The sequence below is a fragment of the Sesamum indicum genome, linkage group LG1 (genome assembly GCF_000512975.1).
Source record: "Sesamum indicum cultivar Zhongzhi No. 13 linkage group LG1, S_indicum_v1.0, whole genome shotgun sequence".
Lineage (NCBI taxonomy): Eukaryota > Viridiplantae > Streptophyta > Magnoliopsida > Lamiales > Pedaliaceae > Sesamum > Sesamum indicum.
Genome location: NC_026145.1, coordinates 8,161,530 through 8,186,547, shown reverse-complemented (window position 1 = coordinate 8,186,547; position 25,018 = coordinate 8,161,530). Strand labels below are relative to the sequence as shown.

Here is a 25,018-nt window from a genome sequence, read left to right as displayed (position 1 = left end):
GTCCTGTTTTTCTGATTAGAACTGAAAACTCGTGTCTGAACAAGACAGACAGGTTAAGGTTTTCTTTTGGTAATGTCTGGAAGTTTGGGTTGTGTAGGAAAGAGATGAGAATTCATTGAGTAGACAGAAGAGAGCTGTTGTGCTGCCTAAGGCATCAAGAAAGGACTTTCTGTTGCTACTTGGGGACAGAAACGACAGCAAATATCCTATTTACATGGGAGGTATGTAAACTTCAGTCTGATCTTCTCTTACCATTTCATGTCCAATATTAGTGTCACACCAACGACCGATTTACATATTCGGATGCGTATAATACACACAGGGGTGCGACATTAGTGTATGACATAAATGCTTGATAAAAAGATCCTTAGCCTATAAAATCAGACGTTGCAATAATCTCTCCACTTCGAGATGTTTGTTTCGTAATGTTTGGTTTTATTTTTGGGTTGTTATGGAAAAAAAGGACTCAAAAATCATTTAAAACATAACACAGAGTAAAAACAATTCAAAATCCCCATTGATCTTGCTCGCGATATGCGACCTCGAGTGATGATCTCCATCTTGACCACGTGCTCTCCTAAGATCTAGTGATTGGGTCCTGAGGATGAAACACAAACGTGAAGCTCGTCGGGTCGTTCTTGACAACAACCTTCCGACGCTCAAGTTATTGGAGTTTGAGGTAAAAATATGCGATCTAGGGAATGTAGGTAAAAAATGCTAAAAGACAAGTTACCTCTAAAACGGTGCGTCGGGGTATTTATTGGGCCCATATTTTTTTTCTGTTGTTTGTGCCACGAGTCAATATCTGAATAGCGGGCGTCCTCGATCGGACGACTATTCTTGCGTACTAAGGTCTTCAGTCATAAAACGGATGCGGATGACGGGTGGCCCAACCCGTTTTTCTTGGCGCGCAGATCTACTCCTTGTGATGACTAAAATACCCTTCATTAAGAGCATTTTCGATATTTCAGATTAAAATTGGGTTTTCCCTCACTCACTATCAAAAACTCGTAAAACAAAAATAAAATGTCGACTACCTAATTAATATGTAAAAACGCCTATTATACAAACATGATTCGTATTTATAGTGACCTTCGACCGCTCGAAAAAAAATACGAAACATACTTACATTCATTTGTAATAATTTTTGAACCATGAATGTGTGTGTGTTTGTGGATGTTTCAGGTCCATTACTGTACACACTATGCACAGTTGTTGTGAACTTAGACGAGAAAACGTTGTCAATCATCGAAGGGGACCCCACGGACACGCAGCCCTCCTTCGTGTTCTCAATGTCCTGATCTGATATGCATCATGGGATTGGAGGAGGCTTCATTCTTGTTTCTTTCCATTATCAAGGTATTCATTCGAATTCCATCAATACATAAATATAATTATTAATTTATTGTAATAATTATTTATATTTGATATTAATAATGAACATATATTAATTACTAATAATTTAAATTTTTGATGTAATTATAACCTTTTTTTAAAGGTAATTATATCGATTTTCACACTTTAAAAGAAAAGGCAAAAGATTAATACAACTCATCATGAAATAAGTTTTTAAATGAGATATATAGCGGAAAAATAACTGAAAATTACAGTGGAGAAAAAATCTCTTGTGATTAGCTAAAAAGCAGTTCATTTAATTAAAAGAAACATATATAAATACGTACATTGTTTTATTTAATATATAGAAAAGAAAATATTAGTTAAAATATGTAAAGCACAAAAACATATATTCTTTTTTCTGGTGATTAAGGAATAGATTAAAAGTAATTAACTAATATGATTATATAAGTAATTAGATAAACTAATAAATTCATAAAATAATAAGAAAGCAAAGAGAAAATTGCATTCATAAATTAAAGCATATATAGGGATGAAAGTCAAATTAAAAATCCAATAACAATTTTAGAAGAACTATTAATTACAAATATATCAAATAAATCCTAAAGTAAGAAAAAATAAATAAAAATGCTCAAAATAGCATATATATATCCAAATTAAATAAATTAGGCCCAATATCACTTCGCAATTGACATCGCCAAATTAAAGATCAACACTCTTCTCGTTAAGCAATTCATAAACCAAAAAACCCCATATCGAATTTAGTGGTCAAGATCGAACATTGTTATATTCATAACATGTCTTAAATCTTCATCCAGAAGTTTAGTGAAGTTATATATATATATATATATATATATATTATAAATTTTGTATTAATCTTCATATGAATAAAATTTAATTTTTTGCTATAATAAGCCAATTTATAGATTCTGACCAATACATAAAGTGCTGACACAATTATTACTGACGGGTTCGTGAGGGTACATACTAACACTATTTTCATATTTTATACTAGCAGTAGATGCGGTATAAATTCAAATTACCCCTGAAATATTAAAAAATAGTGCAAAAAAAAAAAAAAAACCTAAAGAATTAGGGAGAAAGAGTTTCCCCAACCTTTTAATAAATAAGCATATTACCCCTCCTCAACCTGGGTACTATAGTTCGCTCTTTCATTTTTACGATTGGTTTAGCTATTTTGATTTGTAAATAGTCATTTTTACCAGTAATTACTAAATAAAAAAAGAGAAAGTGATAATATTTTTCAACTTTTATATTCAGTAATTAAGGGTAAATGCGACCAATTACAGACCGAAATAACTAAATCAATCGCAAAATGAATGAGTGAACTACACTGCCCAATGGAGAGGGGTAAGATGTTTCTTTATTAAAATTACCCTTTCTTTTTGAGAGGGGGGTTGTCATTTTTTAATATTTCAAGGGGTAATTTATATTTATCCCCAGTAGACACACAAGGTTCTTACGAGCCTAAATTTTTTAAAAATAAATCAAAACAAGCACAAAAATATTCTAATTGTAAACAAAATGATACATCGTATACATGTATTGACTACCTATGAATTGTCTTTTTTCCCTTTGCCGATCGAGGAGGTGGGGGAGGGGTTATTGACTACCTATGAATTGTCTTTTTTCCCTTTGCCGATCGAGGAGGTGGGGGAGGGGTTTCGAAATGTGAGGTGGTATTGGTTTTGAAGAGAGAAGGAAGGGAGAGTTTGAAGATGTTACGATTATTGTTTTTTTTTTTCTCCTTAATTTAAGAAGGATCAGTGCTGATTTTTCAACTGCTCTTGCCAATATGCCACCCTATCCTGTCAGGATTATTGGGGGATTGAAGATATGTGATGTGGTAAAAACAATAATTTCGGAGTTTTAAAATTGGTACGACAACTATCCTAATATGCAAAATTCTATTTTTGTTCTCCAATAAATTAATTTTTCAATAAAAAAGGAATAAACATATTATAAAAAATAAAAAGCAATTTATGTAAAAATCACATAATAACTTTTATGTTAGACACAACATAATGTGTCCTTTTATGATGGTTAAATGCAATTTACCTCCTGTGATATGCAAATGAGCAAATACTTCTTTTTAAAAAAATCCTCCCGTGTTACAGAAAATGAAGTAAATTATCCCTTATTAATGGTTTACATATGAAATAATTTGCTATTTTATTTTTTGTAAGGAATTTTTTGCTCATTTCTCGTATCACGGGGTAAATTGCATTTTTCCCTTTTTATAATTAGTAAGGATAAAAAAGAAAATGAGCCATTGCATTTAAAAAAAAAAAAAAAGAAAGAAAAGAATTACATGTTGCTTGATATTGAAAATTCAACCATATATATATATATATAAAAGCTGCATTATGTCTGTTTCTGCTAAAATGTCAACTTAAGTTGGAATCACGTAACCACTACATTTTGACATTCTTAAGCTACCAATTAAATATTTATTTTTATGTAAGAATTATAGGGTATATATGATGATTGGGAAATTATAATTTAGACCGAATTTGGTTCAATTATAATTTTTTAAAAATTAATTAATTATATACTAAATATATTATATTTATTATATAATTAATTTGATTTCAACAAGTTGATTGCATGCCTCAAATCATCGTGTCTCCACTTATTTCCATGACATGGTCGGCTGTTTTGTCGATCGGTCCCAGATTAAAATGTGCTAATGGACTCGTAGCCTCATTTTTTTTTTCATAATTAATGTATGTTATATATTTATTATGTATATATATTTTACATATGAAATATTCATTAACTGTATAAATAGTATGGATTTTATGCTATATATATTGATATTGAATTAAATACAAATTTCATCTTCTATTTTACTGTATTTGATGTTTTATTTCTTTATTCTTTTAAGATAGCAAATAGATCATGTTACGTTTTTTTTTAACTTTTTGTGAATTTGATCCTTTAGACTTTGAAAATTGCAAATATTGCCCGAAAAAAATATATGCCCTGTTGATCAATTCACGAATTTGGTCCTCTAGTCTTTGGAGTGGACACATGCTTTTTTTAGTTTAGAATCTTTGTTCTGATTGATCAATTTAATGGACCAAAATTATAAAAAATTAAAAATTATAGGACATATTTGCTATTCTATAAATATAAAGTAGTAAAACATCAATATATATATATATATATATATATATATATAAAGGACCAAAACCTTTGCTTTCATGCTGGCATAAATTGACCAATGGGAACAAAAGTCTCAAATAGAAAAATCATACATGTTTTTTTTTTTTCTGACAATATCTGTAAACTCCGACAATTAAAGGACTAAACTCACGAAAAAAATGAAAAGTTAGATGACTTATTTGCCATTTAAGAAAAACAAAGGACTAAAATGCCAAATACAAAAAGTACAAAACAAAAATTGCATTCAAGCCTATTAATACTGGTATATGTTTCACATCAATTGGACCAAATAAGTTGTAAAACTTAAGGGAAATAACATTTTTCGTTCTATAACTTAGGGCTTTTTTACTTTTGATCTCATTGATTACGAAATTCTCACTTTGGTCCCGTAATATTAAAAAAGTAGCACTTTTGATCCATGACACATTTCTGTTGGATGTTTAACGGAAAAGGCCACGTGACATTAAGTGCAAGGGACCAAAAGTGCTACTTTTTTTAAAGTTATGGGACCAAAATGGTGAGAATATAGTAATATATGGGACAAAAAGTGTAAAGGATCTGACGGTCATGTGTTATTTTATGTTGAAATATTTAACGAAAATGTATCATGGAATCAAAAATACTATTTTTTAGAAGTTACGGAATCAAAAGTGAGATCTCATATTCAATGAGACCAAAAGTAAAAAGATACTAAATTATGGGACAAAAAATACTATTTCTCCTAAAACTTATATTAAATACTAAAGTCTTAACAGCAAAATGAAAAATATTTCGTATCATGGGACATTAATTACGTTACGTGCTGCAACATTCCGACGCCCTCGTCTAAGGGTCTGACAATGTTATCCTATCCCTAATAAAATGCCCTGAAGATTAAGCTACACAAGTGATACCCCTTCCCACCAAAAAATGCTAAACATGACTTGAAATTGCAATCTCCTTATTAAAAAATTCAGGTTATTTAATAATTGAGACCTATATACTTAGGGCATAAGTTATATAATATTCTTCCAACGATTAAGGAAGAAGTACATGCACTTTGGTGTATTTTCATCAAATATCATCTGTAATTTTTTATCAATTAGTTGTCGATCCGGTAATAAGTGGGTTGAATTCTAAGACAAGTTCATGTTACTGATCAAGATTCAAAATCTTAAAGTGATGGGTGTTGAATCCATCAAAAATATTTTATTACTAAAATTTGTGAAAGTAGTGAGTAAGGTCGAATCTACATATATTGGTTTTCAATTAATTCCTTCAAATAAAAATAAAAATAAAATATGGGCAGATTTTGTTTAAAGTCTAAGTCCAGAAAATAAAAAAAAGAAATAAATATGAGAAGAAAAATTTCTTAAGTAAAAACAGGATCATGCTCAATTGCTCAGTTGATTATAAATACAAAAATAACAATTATTCATGATAGATAAATTGACTATGGTCACTGATATGACCTATCAACTTCAGATTTCCTTACTTTGTTGATAGTCAAGGAACGTCCATTGACTAAATCCCTAATCAATAAACAACTTTGGGAATATTTTTAAGATTTAATTTACCAACAACATTAAGAATTAGAAAGGCCCAATTCTAACCAATAAATTCCTAGGATGATTTATGTAAGTTAAATTGTGCATTTCCCACAATATAATCGAAAACTACAACATAATCAATTATGCTGCGTTACCACTAGTTATTGAAATAAACAAATAATTACAGATTTGCGAGTTCAATTGACTAAGCAAATATTCTTGCCAATGAATAACGGTACTTATCATTCATAAATCAGATTATTATAATAAAAGTATAGAGAACAATACAAATACCCATATGAATGAGAGTAGAAAGCACAAGTTAGATTGTAATATTGGAATCAAGCATTCACCAAATCTTTAACTAGAAATAAAAGACTACCCTAGCATGCTAATGAGAGAACAAATAAAAGGAGAAGAGAAAATATTATAGAAAAACACAGAGAATATCCCTAAAGATGGGAGATCAAAAGACGTCTATATGGTGAATTACATCACATATAAATACTAAGTAGTTGCCTAATCCTATTAGAACTAAAAAAAAGGTAAATTTCTAATAAAACTAAAGTCTTAAAGAAGTAAAATTATTATCCTGAAGAGATTGTTCCAACAAATGTAGTTTCCAATCGGTCAAAGGTGTCCCAATTCGTCTCAAATCTTCTCAAATTTTGTTTCTTTGACTTTCCTTTTTCAATCGCATTTCTGTAGGTTCCGGTGGGGGCACGCGTAACTCATCCTTCTAATCTATCAAGTGTTGATTTTTTGGCTTCTTTCTTCCTTTTTCATTTCATCAATCCATTATGGATTAATGTTGCAATATGACAATTGATTAGGAGCATTTCATGCAAAAGACAACAAAATATCACTCAAATTTAACACAAAATGTACTCTTATCAAATATCCCCACACTTAATCCTCTGCTCGTCCTCGATGTAAAGAACTAATGATCAAAAGGGTTCACAAATTTCGTTCCAAGCTTCATAAGATCGTAGATGAAAGTACCCAAGCGAAAATTCAGTTAGATGTTTAAAGAATGATATACCACATGGTAAGAGACAACTCAACAAACTTCAAACAAGTTTTCACAAGATGATTTTCATAAAAAAACTAAGCATGAAAAGTCAGAATGACTATTCTCTCATATCTCCCAATCTCTCAAGTGTTTTGGCTAAGTATTTCGCTCAAATGTTCTCTATGAAAATACTTCACCATAGGCTTGATTATACACCAAAATCTTCGTCACTTATAGATATGCATACAGTTGAATCAACAGGTCTTAGATTTTGGTTATAATGGAGCTTTGATTTAGGGGTAAGAATTTTTGGAAAAGATGAGGTAAAAATCCAAGTAAATTGAAATAGAGCACCAAGTAATAGATGTAAGAATGCAAGCTTCAAAAATTTATTCAACTAATGCTCTAATTTTACGTCCCACTTTTTATGACTTGACTGTCTTGCTTTAGAGAGAATACACTTTTTCTTCTTTTCTTCTTTTTTAAGGTAATTTTTTCTTTTCTTCATGGTTTTCTCTCTTTCTTTGTTCATTTTCCCATGAGGCATAGAACGAGATTATCATATGATATATTAGCTTATAAACTTTCTTAATATAAAATATAATCAAAATAGGTGAGACATCCCCACACTTAATGTCAAAATCCATACTTATAATACATCCATGTTCCTTAGTACTCTACTAGTCCTTGGAAGGGCCAAGTAGGGGGTAACTGGGTTCTCACGATGTCATTTAATAAACATAGAAGGGATATTAGGCACCGATCAACAAAAATTCCTGCAGTCAAACACTAGCAATATAGCAAGATTTATCCCTACCAAAGCTTAAAACACACATTGTCCTCAATGCGAAAATGAGAGACAATTTCATCATCAAGCACAAAAGTTTGAGAAAAATAAGAGAAACTTCCCTGAGTGTGTTTTGAATTAATGTATCCTCAAGTGCACAATAGGTGTGATGAGTTGAGGTGGGTATCTTCTTCTTTGAATTGCTGCAAAAGAGAAAAGAGACTAATGCAAGAACGGAATATTTTTGGATTTTTTCTATTTGTAAAACATAAGTAAAAAGAAAAAAAAATAGAAAAAAGAAAAAAGAACGTATGAGTGTGTGTGGATGTGTTTGGACTGAGTTAGGTGATTGAGTTACGCGTGGACACGCCTAACTCAAGGTGATGGATTTTCCTTGTTGACACATTAAATCGCGAGTTTAGGCATTTACACGCCTAACTGCAGATGACAAATCTGCATTTGGGCAGATTAGAGTGTTGAATTAGGCGTAGGCACACCTAACTGAACGACTGTTTGTATTAGTAATGTCACAACACTCACGAGAAACAAGATGAGAAGAAAAGAAAAAATATAGAGAATGGGTTGCCTCCCAAGAAGCGCCTTTTTTTAATGTATTTCGCTAGACGTTATTGTGCCTCAATTTAAATAAGTTGGACACTCTAAATCCACTTCTTTTATATAATGCACCCGATGATGGTGTGGATTTAGGAGAACTCTGGGTCCATGGATGACTTATTTCTCGAACTTATTTTGTCATGAAAGACTTTATTCCTATAAGTTCTTGGACTCGGGGTGAGATTTTTGTTGATTGTCATCTTAAATGCTCACCCACTATCGAACACAGCATTTTCTCACCTCAAATGATCAATGAAATCCATAAGAAAAATAAAATGCATATTATTAGAATTTTATGGGACACCACCATGCTAAAACTCATAACCTCATTATCAAATTTCATAAAAGAGAACTCCGACATCAACATCAATTTTGGTCTTAGAGGTTTTAAGGAATGGACTTCCTAGCAAGATGGATGTGGAATTGAGAGAATTATCCCCCGTCATAAATCAATTCATTTACTTGCACAAATACATCCTCAAGAACTCCTTCAGGATAAACCACGGAGAGATCAACAAGTTGAATCACGATCCCGGTTTCTTTCAATGAGCCAACATTCAAAAACTCATAAATAGTAAGAGGCATAATATTGACTGAAGCACCAAAATTACACATGGCTTTTTCTATTCCAATCTACCCAATTTTGCAAGGGATAGAAAATATAATCGGATCTTTGCACTTATGAGGTAGTTTTCTTTAAAGAATGACGGATACATTTTCTCCCATAATTATCCTTTCATTACTTCTTAATTCGGATTTGTGGTGCACAACTCCTTGAAAGACTTTGTATAGTGAGGTATATGTTTAATTGCATTAAGCAAGGAAAGATTTATCTCAACTTTGCATAAAGTTTCAAGGATCTCCTTCTCCTCTTCCTTCTTTTTGGACTTACCAAATCTCTCCAGTAAGGGAGGTTTGAGCACAAACACCTTGGGAGTGTCATTGCTAATTTGGTTGGATTTTTCAGCTTGTTCTAGAGGAATTTTGAGTTAATGCTCTGTTTTGCCCTATTCTGAGTGACCACGCTTAACCGAATTTTTATCCTCTGTTTTGCCCTGTTGCGCGTGCCCACGCCTAGTGCTATTCTTGGGTTGCAACTCTTTTCCACTGCACAAGGCAATAACACTAACATTTTGCTTAGACTTAACAATAGTTTTGGAGGGTAACTTACCTTGGGACTCCAACCGACTGAATGATGATGCCAATTGACTCATTTGAGACACCATATTTTGAATACTTGCGCGAGTCTCTTGTTGGAATTTATGTGTGGTAGTGGCGAGTGTTTTCATGATATACTCGAGAGACATAAATGAATTGGAGTTGGATTGAGAAGGTGACCAAATTTGAGGTTGGGAATTGTAGCTAAGTTTGGGGTGATCTCTCCACGGATTGTACATGTTGCAATATGGATCATATCTCCTTTGTGATGATCCAAAAAATCCTCCTACGGTATTGACATGCATGATGGGTTCTTCTTGAAGCATAGGACAAGTATCGGTAAAGTGACCCGAAGAGGTACACATGTCACAAGTTTTAACTTGTTGAGTACTTCCTATAATAAGTCGCTCCACTAGAGAGGTAAATTTATCTAGACGTTCATCAATTGAAGTGTTTACTTCATTAAATCCCCTGATCTATGGTTTATTTACACAAGTCACCCTTGTCTTTTGCATAATTATAGAAATTACCCTTGACAGCCAAAAAATAAGGGTAATTTATGTAATGATGCTTAACATTTTTAAGGGGTGTGTATGTAATTCTTCTAATAGTAAAGAGTGGTTTGTGTAAGTGATAATCATATTTTAGTGGATGTAGTGTAATTATCTAAGAGATAGGAATGATTTGTGTAAATAGACTATAAATCAAGGTGTGTAAATGTAATTATCTCTTTATTTTATAATAATATATATATATATATATATATATATATATATTTGCAACTATGAGTTACGTGTGACATATGGATTCACATTTATTATGAGATGAGATATATGGATAAGTCAACTCTCATAAAACACGGGAAAAAAACGAGTACGTCGCTTTGATTTTTCCTACGTTTTTTTAGTTCAATTACATGAAAAGGGAAGTCAAAAGGACAATGAATAACATCTTCTTTTTTTTAAAAAATAAAATCTATTATCCAAAAGAAAATAAATGTTATATTCTTTTTTTTTTTTTTGTTTGGTATGAGAAATTTAGAAATAATTATAACTATAGCCTTGATCTATAATCTATTTTATACAAATCATCCACTAGAAACATCAGCATTATTTCTTTCTATTTTTTAAAAAGTTACATATTCACTCTTCAAAAACGTCAACAACATTACAAAAACTACCTCTGCTTTTTTGCTATTAAAGAAGATTTCTGTAATTATCACAAAAGACGGAAATAATTTATATAAATAGATTATAGATCAGGTGTGTAATATAATCATCACATTTTATTAATTGACCTTTTTCTCATCATTTTGAACTAGAAAATAAACAGGTTAATATTAAAATAATTTAAATTATTCAAAAAATAAGAATAAACCTAAAAGCTTATTAATAAAAGTATAAAAATGAAGTATTTTTAGATTCCAATATATGAAAAGAAATTGAGTCTATTTTTATAGGTGAATTATGTATATAGGTAATATATTAAATATAAACATAAAATGATTTTTTTTGGGTCATTTTAGCCTTATAATTATATTTTTCACATTAATTTTGGCCAGAAACAAAATTGACTTCGGAAGGAGTTTCTATAATTTTACTTTCAGTCTATTTGTTCTTCCTAACCAAATATTTTTCTTATACATCCGTTTTTAATTCTATTTTTTTTATATATTTATTTTTCGCTTGAACCAAACAAATTGTTAATAAAATTGAGGGAATTTAATTATAATAACTTCTTATTAAAAAAATAATTAAAAGAAGGATTATAAGTAATGACCAATTAATACTTTGAAAAATAAAGCAAACAATCCTTCGTAGTGCTTGATTTTTTGCTCATTTTTTATATCACATGAAAATAAATTGCGCGCGTTTAACCGCAAACATACTAACGAATTGGCATATTTTTTAGGAAAAAATGTAATTTTAGTCATGTAACTTATGGGGGAAGCATTTTTGGTCCAGATGCATGAATTGATTTTCGCAATTTAGTCATGTAACTTAAAAAATTTGGAATTCTCATCATTTCTGGCCAATTTGGGTGGAATATTACATGTGACTTGCACATGGCTCAATTAAATTGCAATTTTAGTCTGTAATTTAGGGGTCGTCGCCAGTTTTAGTTCTATAACTTGAGAGAGTTGGCATTTTTGGTCTTGCATGAATTTATTTACAGGACCAAAATTGCAAGTAAATTGCAATTTCCAGCCAAATTGGCTGGAAAAAAGACTAAAATTACCAAAATTATGGAGTTACAAGACTAAATTGCGAAAATTAATTCGTACAAGACTAAAAATGCGATCACTCCTAAATTACAGGACTAAAATTATAATTTTCCCTATTTTTTACATGGTATTGATATTAACTCATAGTTAATTCATCGTAGGGCTTTTTGTAATATATTGAGACAATTTATCACATGATTGGTTCACGTGAATCAACGTTATAAATAATTTGACTTAAAAAATATATATACTTCATTTACTAAAATTGCTAATTAAATGAATTATGAGCTGAAAAAACCTCGAATTTTATTAAGAATTCAGATTATTATCTTTTATTACGATCAAGTGTTGAATTTATCCCAATTGGTACAAAATTTGGAACTTTCGTTTTTCTTTTTCTTTTTCTTTTTTTTACTAAATCCATTACGATTAAATCATTAAATCTCAGTTCCAAACAAATACAATAATCAATGTATAAGTATTTAACATTAAATATTTATAATTAATCAACAAAAATTATTAAAATAAAAATAATAACTATTACTAAAGAAGAACAATGATTACATATTGATAGAATTTAAACCTTGATCAGAAAAATACACTAAATCAACAAAAGGATCGAAATACCTTAAAAAAAATGAGAAAAATGTCTTAACATTGAAAAGATTCCGCGTGTTTTTGGTTGGATTGGGTCGCACTTGATCCCATGACCCAACAACTGTCCTACTAATACGTGACCCGTATGAATTTTGACGCATAAAGACCTATACATACTTAAAGGGCCCATTTGACAAATACACATTTATTATTGAGAGATCGCACTATGTAATCACTTTACTGCGATCCCTTATAACCTCAAACCCTAATTTGACTTGAGTTTCGGAGGGTTTTAATTAGTTAAGGCCACCTCAGCTGACCTAATCAGTTGTATGTGCAGACCAACCGTCAGTAGTTCAACTCATAATACTCGTAAGACTGATATTCCAGATCTTTGCCAAATCAGCTCTAAATCGTAAAGAACTTCGATCCAAATCAAATTTACAATCTTATAATTATGTGATCGTAATATCGTCAATTACGTTTGTCCATGTTATAAAAATATGAATGCAATATACATAAATACCTTGACCAAAAATCTTGGGTGGTGCATGGACCGAGGAAGGTTCATTGTCACCCAAAAGGCGAAATTTGCGTATGTGGAGAGGATTATAGATCACGGACGTGTAAGCGTAGCCAGAAATGAAGGGATCACAGGCAAATTATGAACTCTTCAACGTACGACTCCACTCCCCTTTTTGAAGCCTTTTCCATGTGAAGGTCGGCTAGTAGGCACTTACACTCTCCATGTATGTATAAAATGACAATTATACATATATAATAACATTAACATATACATGTATATATGATCAAGTTAGTCCGATCTATATCACTTTTTGAATAGTAGAAAATAGACCTGAAATTGAACCGAATACTTCTGAGATGCTGAGGCCGTCCCAACAAAAACACTCCAACAATAAAAAATTAGTAAAGGTCCTCATTAAAGTCATATAACAATTACACGAAAGTAAGAGTAAACATTTAAAATTGTACTGGAGTTTCTTTAGACGTACACTATTTACAAGTTGCGCCTAATATATAATTTACAGCAGACGCTCCAGGATAGTATCATGTAACCCTCATCCTGCGGCCCTCAATTAGACTATTGGGACAGTCAGTACTGTTGGTGCTCCAAGATTGTTCCACGTAACCCTCATCGCATGGCTCTCAATTCAGACTATTGGGACGGACGGGCCAATCTGACCCAGCTTTTGGTACTTTGAAAAAGCAAATTTTGATCAAAACCACATTTGCTCAATGGATACAATTAGCTCATGGTAAACTTGTATGGGTTTCATGTACTTTTATCTTCAACGAGCAACCCGACTTTCAATGCAGCTCGAAGCATCCGGCCAGTTGATTAAATGTTGTTAATGAAAATACATATTCATTATTCTTCACAATAGATCATGGAGACTTTTTGGTTCATCATGCTATTACTTTGGGTTTATATATAACTGCATTGATCTTAATAAAAGATGCTTTAGATGCACGCTGTTCCAAGTTAGAATTTCATTCGACGGCCCAGGATGTGATATTTTTGTATTATCACCACATAGAAGAGCTTTCGAATTTTTTCTTCTTCTTTTATACATTTAGAGAAGATCGAATCGAAGATTAATAAGTTTCAAACTTTTTATTGCATATCCGACTATTATTTTATTTTGATATTTTTGCTTGAGCTGTACGATATTAAAGTTTCATATACAGGTCTGATTGTCCTCGTCAATACACACTTGATTGTCTATTATTGATCCTTGTACTTAGCATTATCTGCAATTGTGTAGGAAAACGGATCGAAGACTCCAACTACTAAAAAACTCTAAGCAGCACTTCCCAAATATCACTGAAGCTGCATTGTGATGTCCGGTTCGAAGTTGACAATATGGAGACAACATTGATGTCAAATAATAACTTTATTATATAAATATATATGAATACATACATATATTTGGACATTTCATTTTAAAGTTAGTGTTATATTTTTTTACTTTGTCTCATGCATACGTTGCATCTAAAGTTATTATTATTTATAAATTTGAATAATATTTTATACATGTAATCCATCGTGACGTGTATAAATAAAATGAGCAAAATATATAATGCAATATTTAGTCATGGAATTTTTTGATCTAGTTGCAATGATAGAGTTTTCTAGACTATTGATATATGTGCTTTTTTTCGTATTTCTAATATATATAATGACATTTTAAATTAAAAATTTTCCTTAAAATGGTAAAATTCCAATGTTTTTTCAAAACTGCTTAGGAACTATATTTATTTACAATATTTTTATTTATTAATTACAATAAATTTGTTTATATTCCTTTAAATCCCTAACTCTTAAAAAACTTTAAAATTTTGAATTTTTTTATTTCCTATTGTCGTGCTCTTTACCAAAGATTAGGTTAGCATTATCCACAAGAAAGCTACTTCATTTTGTTTATATTTTGTTATTAAGTGAAGGCACTCTTTTGATGTCCCATATTTATTGTTATCTATATATAGTTTTTAGTTTTTAATACTATTTTACGTTATGTTCGGAATAATTATATTTTTCTATTCGAAGATTTGGTGTAATTATACGTAAACTCCACATGGTTTGATAAATTACATCTAATTCTTATAATGTTTGCTTTCGTCTGATAAATTAGTTCCCGGTTGGTCAAAATTCACGAATTGTTGGTAGTAACAAAACAAACTGAATGAAAATTGATATCTACTCTCAATCAACTTATTACTGACTTATTGTAGGTCAAACATTTTTTTCCGCACTAAACTACCCTTATAATAGTAGATATATACCTCCCCATATACATTAATACGTGAAAACGTATTAGGGTAATTTGACCATGAAAAAATTGTTTAACATGCAATAAGTCAGTAATAAGTCAATAGGGATAAATATATTTTTTTTATTTTTTTATTAATATCAGCAAATCTGATTAATTTGACTGATGGAAAGACTTATTTGTTCGATCGAAACAAACTTCAGGGGTGCTAAACGTAATTTTTCAAACCAAAAGATTTAAATATAATTACATCAAACTTTAGGAAAGGGGAATATAATTATCTTTAATTTTTAGAAAATTGTAATTTGGATAGAGTTGGATCGGATTGAAATCAACTATATAAATAATATACGACACTATGTTAATCGATTGTATTGTTTGTATAATACACTTGATATATTATTAATTTGGTTCAACCAGACATAATTTAAGTAAAACTTTTCTTTAATTTTCTAAGCTTTTTGTTGTGCACATTCATTCGAGTGTAACACACATTAGTATTAGTAATTGAAAATTGCTATATTTCAGATGAATTTATAGAAAAAAAAAAAAAAAAAAAAAAAAAAAAAAAAAAAAAGCAAAAGATTCTAATACCTGCAAGTAATTTTGAGTTTGATACAAGGGTATTACTGGAAGAAGAGATTTCCCAGAGTGTATAAATATGTAGATGGAGAAGAGCCCGGCAATCTGAATCAAGAACTGCTGAGCTCTCTCTCTCTCTCTCTCTCTCCATTCCGTCTGTTGTTTCTCAATCTGCCCAACAACTGCTATTTGTTTCTGCGCTCTCTCACTGACTTCTCCCACAACAACAAGACATAATTAGCTGCTTACAGAGCTTTGCAAGAAGTTGCTGATCATGGGCAATCCCTCTTGACACCTCTCTCATTCAAGAATTCAGGTCTCTCTCTCTCTCTTTCTCTCTCTGTCTGTGTATATATATAAATACACACACACGTGATGATGCTATCAGAAATGTGATGGACAAGCCCTCTTTATATCTTTCTCATTCAAGAATCCATTTTTTCTATCTCTCTGTAACGTATATACTTACAGATATAGATACAAAATGGTAAGTAGTATCAGAAAGCTGGTATCTTTACCAACAACACGTACTATCCGGGTTAGAAAAAAAAGTACGTAGACGGCGTAGGAATTTGATGGGGAAGTAGAGGGCATCACAGTCATAAAATTTGGAGGGGCAATGACTGTTTTGACATTGTGGTGTGTTGGAATTGCGAAGCAAGAATAAGAAACTCGGTGTATGGCGGTGGCAGGAAGCATGAAGAGACAACGCAGATTTATGAAGGAAAAAGACAAGGAGTACTATCTCAAAGTATTTTAATTTTGTATAGTATTTATATTGAACTGGGTCCCTACAAAATTTAGTGATTTAGCCAAAAAAGAAAAATTCTGTTCTTTTTCTTGTTTCTTTTTTCTCCTGATTTTGATCTTTTGACAATAGTTTTACAAAGTTCATTTGGTTTATTTCCCATGATTTTCCTCATCTTTTTTTTTTTTTTTGTAAGATTATTCTTTGTTTCTAACGCAATCTTGCTTTCTTCATCGCCTTCAACAAAGAGAATATGAGATTAAGTTAATTAACTGGTTAGGAAGTGAATTTTTCAGTATTTAGTTTGTTGGAATGACAGGTTCTTGAAGTTGGATTTAGTGGGATAAGGACTGCCTCTTTTCATGATCTGTGTTTGACCCTTTTTAGTTCTTTCATTTTCTTGTTTGTCTTTCATTATTATGTTTGAACAGGAAGGGTGATGTGCTTCAGCTTTTTCATCACTTTTCTGATTGAACTGATTCTTGTCGTTCCAAATTGTATAAGCGATAGGTTTGATGTTTCAGAATAAGTTGTAGTTGACTTTGTTTGATCAAGAATTTTTATGATGAGACAAGCAAGCTTTACTTTGATTTAGTGCCTGGTTTCTTATATTACATTCTTGTAGCTTTCGAACGCAGACGAATTTTCTGTATGGTTCCTTGCGGACTGCTCAATAGATGTGCCTGGCATTATCCTGATTGTAAAATATGATAAGTGAAGACATGACTGATAGTTTTTATTTAAAATTATATGGAATTTTTCTGACCTGAGGGACTTTCTCGCTTTTTTAATTGGCAAATGCTGTCATAAGGATAGAATTAAGATAGTTTTGTTTGATCGTGCATCAGATAACATGTAGTCTTATCAAGGGAGATCGATTTCTTGTTATATTAGTATCAATTTGATTAATGTACAAAACGACTGTAACATGCAGGTCTTGAATTGAGATTGGACATTTCTTGTTTCTTTGGGGTGGTTTTGCCGCAAAATGGCTTCTGATGCAACAGCCAAATGCCAACCGCCCATGAAGGCTACCTCGAATGGGGTCTTCCAAGAGGATGATCCTCTCCATTTTGCACTTCCTCTTGTGATTGTACAGATATGCCTTGTGGTGGTTCTCACTCGAGTGCTCGCTTACCTTCTCAGGCCATTGAGACAGCCACGCGTCATTGCTGAGATTATTGTGCGTTCCCCTTTACGTACTTTTCTTGCTTTCTTTCAGTACAACCGTCATTCATTGAGCTCAGAATGCTGTGATTGCAAACAATGGAAAGACTACTGGAAATGCCACTTCATAATTTTATATAAGCCACAGTTGATTGCTATGAGATTCCAATAAATTCGAGTTCCTGACTCTGGTTTATGCAGGGAGGAGTTCTGCTTGGTCCATCAGCTTTAGGTCGCAACCAGAAGTATCTTGATGCTATTTTTCCACCCCGAAGCCTTACCGTTTTAGACACCCTTGCCAACCTTGGTCTCCTATTCTTTCTATTCCTGGTTGGCCTTGAGCTAGATCCAAAGGGTCTTCGTCGGACCGGGAAAAAAGCATTAAGCATTGCTCTTGGAGGAATTGGTCTTCCATTTGCTTTAGGAGTTGGGACTTCATTTCTGCTCAGAGCAACTATCTCCAAAGGCGTGAATCAGGGTCCATTTCTGGTGTTCATGGGAGTGGCCCTCTCTATCACTGCCTTTCCTGTCTTGGCTCGTATACTGGCTGAGCTTAAGCTTTTGACTACAGACGTTGGTAGAATGGCCATGTCTGCAGCTGCAGTCAATGACGTGGCTGCATGGATTCTACTTGCTCTGGCTATTGCCCTATCCGGCACCGGAGGTTCTGCCATTGTTTCCTTGTGGGTCTTCTTGTGCGGGTTTGGTTTCATAGTGTTGTGCATATTTGTTTGCCCTCCTATTTTCAGATGGATTGCGCGACGATGCCCTCGGGGTGAGCCGGTGGATGAGATATATATATGTGCTACATTGGTTGCCGTCTTGGCTGCTGGTTTTGTCACAGATACCATTGGAATTCATGCACTTTTTGGGGCCTTTGTTCTCGGCGTTCTTGTCCCTAAGGAGGGAGCGTTTGCTGAAGCTCTTGTGGAGAAAGTCGAGGACCTTGTATCTGGTCTATTTCTTCCTTTATACTTCGTGTCGAGCGGATTGAAGACAAACGTCGCCACCATCCAAGGGGCTCAGTCATGGGGTCTTCTTGTTTTGGTCATATTTACAGCCTGTTCTGGGAAGATAGTTGGCACGATTTTGGTCTCTATCTGCTGCAAGGTTCCTTTCAAAGAGGCACTAACCTTGGGTTTCCTGATGAACACTAAAGGTTTAGTGGAGCTTATTGTTCTTAACATTGGGAAAGACCGAGGGGTAAACTGATTACTGCTCAAAACTATGTAACTAGTATTTGCTAGGTGTTCTTCATCTGACATATTTCTCTTTTGATTTTATAGGTTCTGAATGATCAAACATTTGCTATCATGGTTTTGATGGCTCTATTCACGACGTTTATAACGACACCTGTTGTCATGGCCATATATAAGCCGGCTCAAATGGCGAAAATGGAATACAAACACAGAACTATTCATAGGAAGGAAGCTGATACTCAACTCAGAATGTTGACATGTTTCCACAGCACAACACATATTCCCACATTGATCAATCTCATGGAGGCTTCACGTGGACGGGGAAAGAGGGGGGGACTCCGAGTCTATGCAATGCACCTGATGGAGCTATCGGAGAGATCATCCGCAATTCTGATGGTCCACAAGGCGAGAAACAACGGGCTGCCATTTTGGAGTAAAGGGCAAAACTCTGATGCAAATCAAATCGTCGTTGCTTTTGAGGCGTTCCAGCACCTCAGCCAAGTGTCAATTCGACCGACAACGGCCATCTCACCGATATCTAGCATGCATGAGGACATCTGCACAAGTGCAGATAGGAAGAGGGTTGCAATGATAATTCTTCCGTATCATAAGCATCAGAGGCTCGATGGACACTTGGAGACAACACGAGCTGATTTAAGGTATGTGAACCGGAGGGTTCTTGAGCACTCCCCGTGTTCGGTTGGTATCCTAGTCGATCGAGGCTTAGGAGGGAAATCTCACATATCAGCAAGCAACGTTGACTATACCGTCACAGCCCTCTTCTTTGGGGGCCACGACGATCGTGAAGCTCTGTCCTATGGTGCACTCATGGCCGAGCACACTGGCATTAATTTGAATGCTGTTCGTTTCGTAGTGGACACAAAGGTAGTCGGAGAGAGCGTCCAATTAGAAATAAAGGACCAATACGGTCCTGAAGTTACATCAGATGAAGAATTCCTCGCAGAGTTCAAGCAGAAAGTATCACAGGACGGTTCGATCAAATACGATGAGATTGTCGTAAGCAACGCTGCAGAAACAGTTGATGTGATACGCAAATACAACCGTTGCAATCTCTTTGTCATTGGAAGAATGCCGGAGGGTCAACTAGTAGCAGCGCTTAACAAGAAGACCGAGTGTCCCGAACTGGGACCGGTCGGCAACTTGCTGATTTCCCTGGAGTTCAAAACCACAGCATCGGTGCTGGTGGTGCAGCAGTACCGCAGCCAGCTGACCGGAGATTCACTGGCTTCTCTGAAGGATGAGTGCACAACGGAGGAAGAGTACGATTCGCAGTGATTTGGTTTTGTATGAATGTTGAGAGGCGATGATAGTGTACAGAAATGTAGATTTTCTGTGAATAATCTTTCCTGATCTAAGTCCTGCCATGTAATTGTAAAGCTGGAAATTAGGCAACATTGTCACAATGTTTCAGTTTCTTGCAGTTGTAATGGACTATGCTGTTTCTTGTACAAATCAGAAGATAAGATTGTTTCTTTTCATGCATGATTTTCATGTCTCAATCTGTTACAGAAACCACAACACAGATGTATGTAATCTCTCATCTCAGTACTAAAACAGAGGAACCTTTGTAACTTATGATGAGGTACTAAGTTCTTTTCTCACTTATTTGACTCATTTTTTACTAAGCACATGTTGCTACATCATTCATTGCGCCTTAATCAAGGACAAATTAACCCTTGCAAAAGCAACCTCTTATGTTGTCTTAGGCATGATAGAAAATTTTAGCCCAAATTGAATTTGGTCAGTCACGTGTAAGTAAATTACATATTAAGTAAATTGCAGTTATCGTTACATAGTAATGATTTAAGAGAAATGATCAATTGTACAATGAAAACAATAACAATTAATATGTAATTGACTTAGACATGTGAGTATTATTCATAATGTCTTAATCTAGTGGTTAAGATTAAGATTTTATGAACAAATTTAAGGTCATGGATTTGAGTTACACCGCAGGTATTTGTCTCACTTTATATGAGTTTATTGTAATTTGAGGATTTTTTATTAAAATAAAAATTTTATTTTGTATCGAGCTGAAATCTAAGTTTTATAAATAAAGACTTTGCAATACGGGCTTTTGATTGGGTTTCAACAATTTGAATATGAAATTCTTCTAAATAATTAATTAATTTTATTAAATTATTTTATATATATAATATAAAAAATATATTTCCCCCATATCATACCCATGTTAGGTTGGTACAAATTTATTTTGGCCCATGACCAATACTTTAGAGTAAGTACAAATGAACAAATTTTAACCTGCTCCAGAAAAGCCCAATGAAACTTCAAATGGCCCTAAATTAATTATGGATCACTCGTATTCATTAGTTTATATCCTCTTTTCATATTTTCCTTATATTGTATATTAATCATACAATAAACATAATTAATTACTTAATTATTGTGATAAATATTTAAATTGAATTCAAACTAAATGAAAATGTCCCTCATATTTTAAACACAAATACTATACTATTATTATAGAAGAGAACGTTGTCATGCTATACCGACTTTTAAATATTTAAATTTATCCTTTAATTTAATTTTTCTTTTCAATGAAATTTTATTATAGAAGTAGTTTCGATATTTTTGAATAATCCCATATTCATAATATATTTTTTCTCTCACCTCAATTCCATGTTCCTTATCTTTTTTCCTCTTTTCACAAATATTTTTTTGTCTCTTCATCTAAATTATAGTTCTTCTTAAATATACTTGCAAGGATCGCATGCAAAGAAGGGTAGTCGCTATGTATGGAGTGTTGAATATCAAGATGTGGTTGAGGTAAGCTGGGAAAAAGCAGTTCCTCTTTTCTTTAAATTGGATTTTCTATATATTACAAATCTTTATTGAAAATTTGTGGCCCATGACCCAATTGAAAAGGCCCAGCCCACAGTACCCAAACCCACACACTTGGATGGCTTAGCCTACTCCATCTCTCCGATCCATTTATTGGCCCAGTCCACTCTCTCCACTCGTCCCACTTAACTGACCCCATTTCACATAAATTAAAAGTGTCTCTCTCTCCCTTTGTTGGATGAATGAAATCTCTAATCCTAATTTTTCCGTCTCCTCGTCTCTCCCGCCCTCCTCCGTTCTTCTCTCTCACCCCAATAAATGGCTTTCCTCTATTTAAACCACTTTCGGTGGCTTTCTGAATATGAGAAAAGAACAGAAAATCTTCTTCTTCTCTTGTTCCGATTAAAAGTAATATGTGAACTTAATTTCTTAGTGAAAAGTCCTGAGTGGTTTTAAGTTGGGTCCATGTGACTGAGCCTTGGTGGTTGTTTGAGTGACTGAGCTTTAATGGCGTATTGTGAGTGTAAAAGTAATCATTGTGTGTGGTTGTCGGCCTCAGTGGTTGTGGGATACCCATATCGAATCTGGCCCCTGAGCCATTTACCTCCTTTTTGCTCTTGCCTTTCATTTACTCTATTATTAAATGTAAATATCTGATCTATTAATATTTATTGTTGAAATATGAATTTGTAATATTAAAGGGTTTTTGTAACCCACGATTCATTGTAATAGTTGATTAGGATTTATTATTTGTGCTCACCATTGAGGGTTTTGCATTTGTTGTTGTTAACTTTGTATTCTATTAACATGAATGGTTAAAACTTGCAATCTTTTGGTGGTAAATTTGATTTCTCTATTTAGCAACAAAAGATGAAAAGTATTTTAATTCAACAAATAGTTTTGAAAGTCATTGATGACAAATATCCTAAAAATGTCTCTAAGGAGAAAAGATTAGAAAATATTGTTCTATAATTCTGAATCTATTTTAAAAAAAATTGAAAAACAAGATTCAGCAAAAAGATTTTTGGAATAAGTTAGAGAAATTATATATTGAAACTTCCAAACCTACTAAATTGTTTTTAACTTAAAAAAAAATCAAATACAAACTAGATTTGTCTTAAAATATTGAGGAAAAATTTGATTATTTTACAAAATTGATCCAAGATATTAAGTTAACTGGAGATAAAAACATTAATAATTATATATATTTTGCTATTGTTCTTTTAAATGTTATCTCTCAAGCATACAGTGATGTTAAAGCTACTATAAAATATGGTAGGGATAATGTAAATTTAGACACTATAAAATTGGACTTTAAAACTAATATAGCTAACCAAGTCCAAAATAAAGTAAATCATGCTAGGGTAAGAACCAAGAATAGAAATTCTGAAAATAAATATAGGAAGAGAAGTCATAGTAGGTCAAAATCTAGAACTAGGAATGAAAAATCTTGGGATAGAAGATGTTATAATTATGGAGAAAAAAGACATTTTATCAAATACTATAGAAAAGCCTAAAAGAGATGATAAAAATAATGAAGATGCAAATATGATCACTGAAGAAAATTATGAAGAAGTATATATGGTTTGTTAATTTCTTCTCTCTCACTACCATAAATGGTTTCCCTCTATTTAAACCACTTTCAGTGGCTTTCTGAGTATGAGAACAAAACAAGAAATCTTCTTCTTTTGCTTCGATTAAAAATTTTATGTGAACTTAGTTCCTTAGTGAAAAGTCCTGAGTAGTCTTGAGTTAGATCTATTCTGACTGAGCTTGGTGGCGTGTTTTTGGTGTAAAAGCAACTGGTCTGTGTGGTTGCCAGTTTTGGTGTCTGTGAGCTACCCCTACCAGATCTGACCCCTTAGCCATTTACCTCCTTTCTGTCTTGTCTTTCATTTATAATACCTGATATGTTAATATTTGTTGCTGAATATTGGTTTGTAATATTAAAAAATTTTCGTAACTCACAATTTGTTGTAATAGTTTATTATTTAAGCTCATCATTGAGGGTTTTTTACCAACAATCTTCTATTCCATTTTACATATACACGTCATGTATATAAAAATTAATTAAATCAATTTTATTATAAAAAACTTTTATATACACAATATGTACATATAAAAGGAAATAGAAAATGCATCCCTATTTCTTGACACTTGTTAAGACAAAAACAAATGAGATAAAGACCAATCAAATTATTGCTGCCTCTCTTCCCTAATGATTCCAGGGCTATTGAGACCATCAAGCAGGACAAGAGCACGCACGTAACCTCGGCCATTTTCTTGTCTGAATCGTTGTCTCTTTCTAACAATATCCATGACTCATCCGAAACCCTAATCGCATCTTCATGAATTGTCACTACTTCACTTATTCCTTGCAAGAACACAGACATACTGCCATCACCCGACCAAAGTATATATGTTGATCTCTCTCAATATTACAAGTAAATAAACCAACTCTAGTACCACATAATGAGCAATCTTGTTCAGAAATCGTGTTTCACCATCCTCTTCTTTCTCCTCATGATCATCTCCATCTCCACCCACGCCAAGAAACTCAGCCCAGACAAACCCTGCAAGAGACTCGTGCTCTACTACCACGACATCTTATTCAACGGCACCGATCTGGCGAACGCCACATCCGCCAAGATCACCAACGACTCCGCCCTCGGCTCCCACTTCGGCATGATGGTGGTCTTCGACGACCCGGTGACGGCAGACCGCCGGTTACATTCGCCCCCCGTCGCGCGAGCTCAAGGGTTCTATTTCTACGACAAGAAAGACGCTTACAATGCCTGGTTTGCTTACACTTTGGTGTTCAACTCCAGTGAGTACAAGGGGACTTTGAATATCATGGGCGCTGACCCTCTGCTGGAGAAGACCCGCGACCTGTCGGTCGTCGGCGGCACCGGCGACTTCTTCATGGCGAGGGGGATCGCGACTTTCCGGACTGATGAGGCGCAGGGGGATTACTATTTTCGGTTGGAGATGGATATCAAGTTGTTTGAGTGTTATAATTAAGTAGTGACGGAGGGTTTTTTTTTATTAGAAATGAGTAATGTTTAAGGACATGATATTATGTAATAGTATGTATACCATATATTGTTGAATTTTATATTTTCAATATGTATGCTAAAGTATGTAAACAATAAGTATGTATTAAAATAATTTACGTATATGAAAACATTCAACAATATATATCATAAATTTATAATTAATTTAAAATTTCAAAATAATATT

At 33.1% G+C, this 25,018-nt stretch overlaps 3 protein-coding genes across 3 annotated transcripts in view; all 3 read left to right on the top strand.

Annotated features, from left to right (window-relative positions):
• LOC105159018 overlaps positions 1-39 on the top strand; it is a 1,613-nt gene extending 1,574 nt beyond the window's left edge. Inside the window, exon 6 of the mRNA XM_020694736.1 lies at positions 20-39. Coding sequence (XP_020550395.1) covers positions 20-39 — 20 coding nt within the window. The remainder of the gene's footprint in view (positions 1-19) is intronic.
• On the top strand, positions 15,903-20,461 carry LOC105158446 (cation/H(+) antiporter 18). Its single transcript, XM_011075214.2, has 4 exons — positions 15,903-16,157; positions 17,524-17,772; positions 17,958-18,959; positions 19,043-20,461. Exons 2-4 carry the CDS (start codon positions 17,578-17,580, stop codon positions 20,249-20,251), a joined length of 2,406 nt encoding a protein of 801 aa, XP_011073516.1. The 5' UTR covers positions 15,903-16,157; positions 17,524-17,577; the 3' UTR covers positions 20,252-20,461.
• On the top strand, positions 24,010-24,936 carry LOC105158437 (dirigent protein 5-like). The gene has a single exon (XM_011075205.2). It carries the CDS (start codon positions 24,251-24,253, stop codon positions 24,797-24,799), a length of 549 nt encoding a protein of 182 aa, XP_011073507.1. The 5' UTR covers positions 24,010-24,250; the 3' UTR covers positions 24,800-24,936.

What these genes read in the sequence shown, in the direction of transcription:
- LOC105158437 (XM_011075205.2), top strand. Translation starts at nt 24,251, where the DNA reads ATGAGCAATCTTGTTCAGAAATCGTGTTTCACCATCCTCTTCTTTCTC.
- LOC105158446 (XM_011075214.2), top strand. Translation starts at nt 17,578, where the DNA reads ATGGCTTCTGATGCAACAGCCAAATGCCAACCGCCCATGAAGGCTACC. An exon ending in GCGTCATTGCTGAGATTATT is followed by an intron (nt 17,773 to 17,957) that starts GTGCGTTCCCCT and finishes TGGTTTATGCAG; the next exon opens with GGAGGAGTTCTGCTTGGTCC. An exon ending in ACATTGGGAAAGACCGAGGG is followed by an intron (nt 18,960 to 19,042) that starts GTAAACTGATTA and finishes TTGATTTTATAG; the next exon opens with GTTCTGAATGATCAAACATT.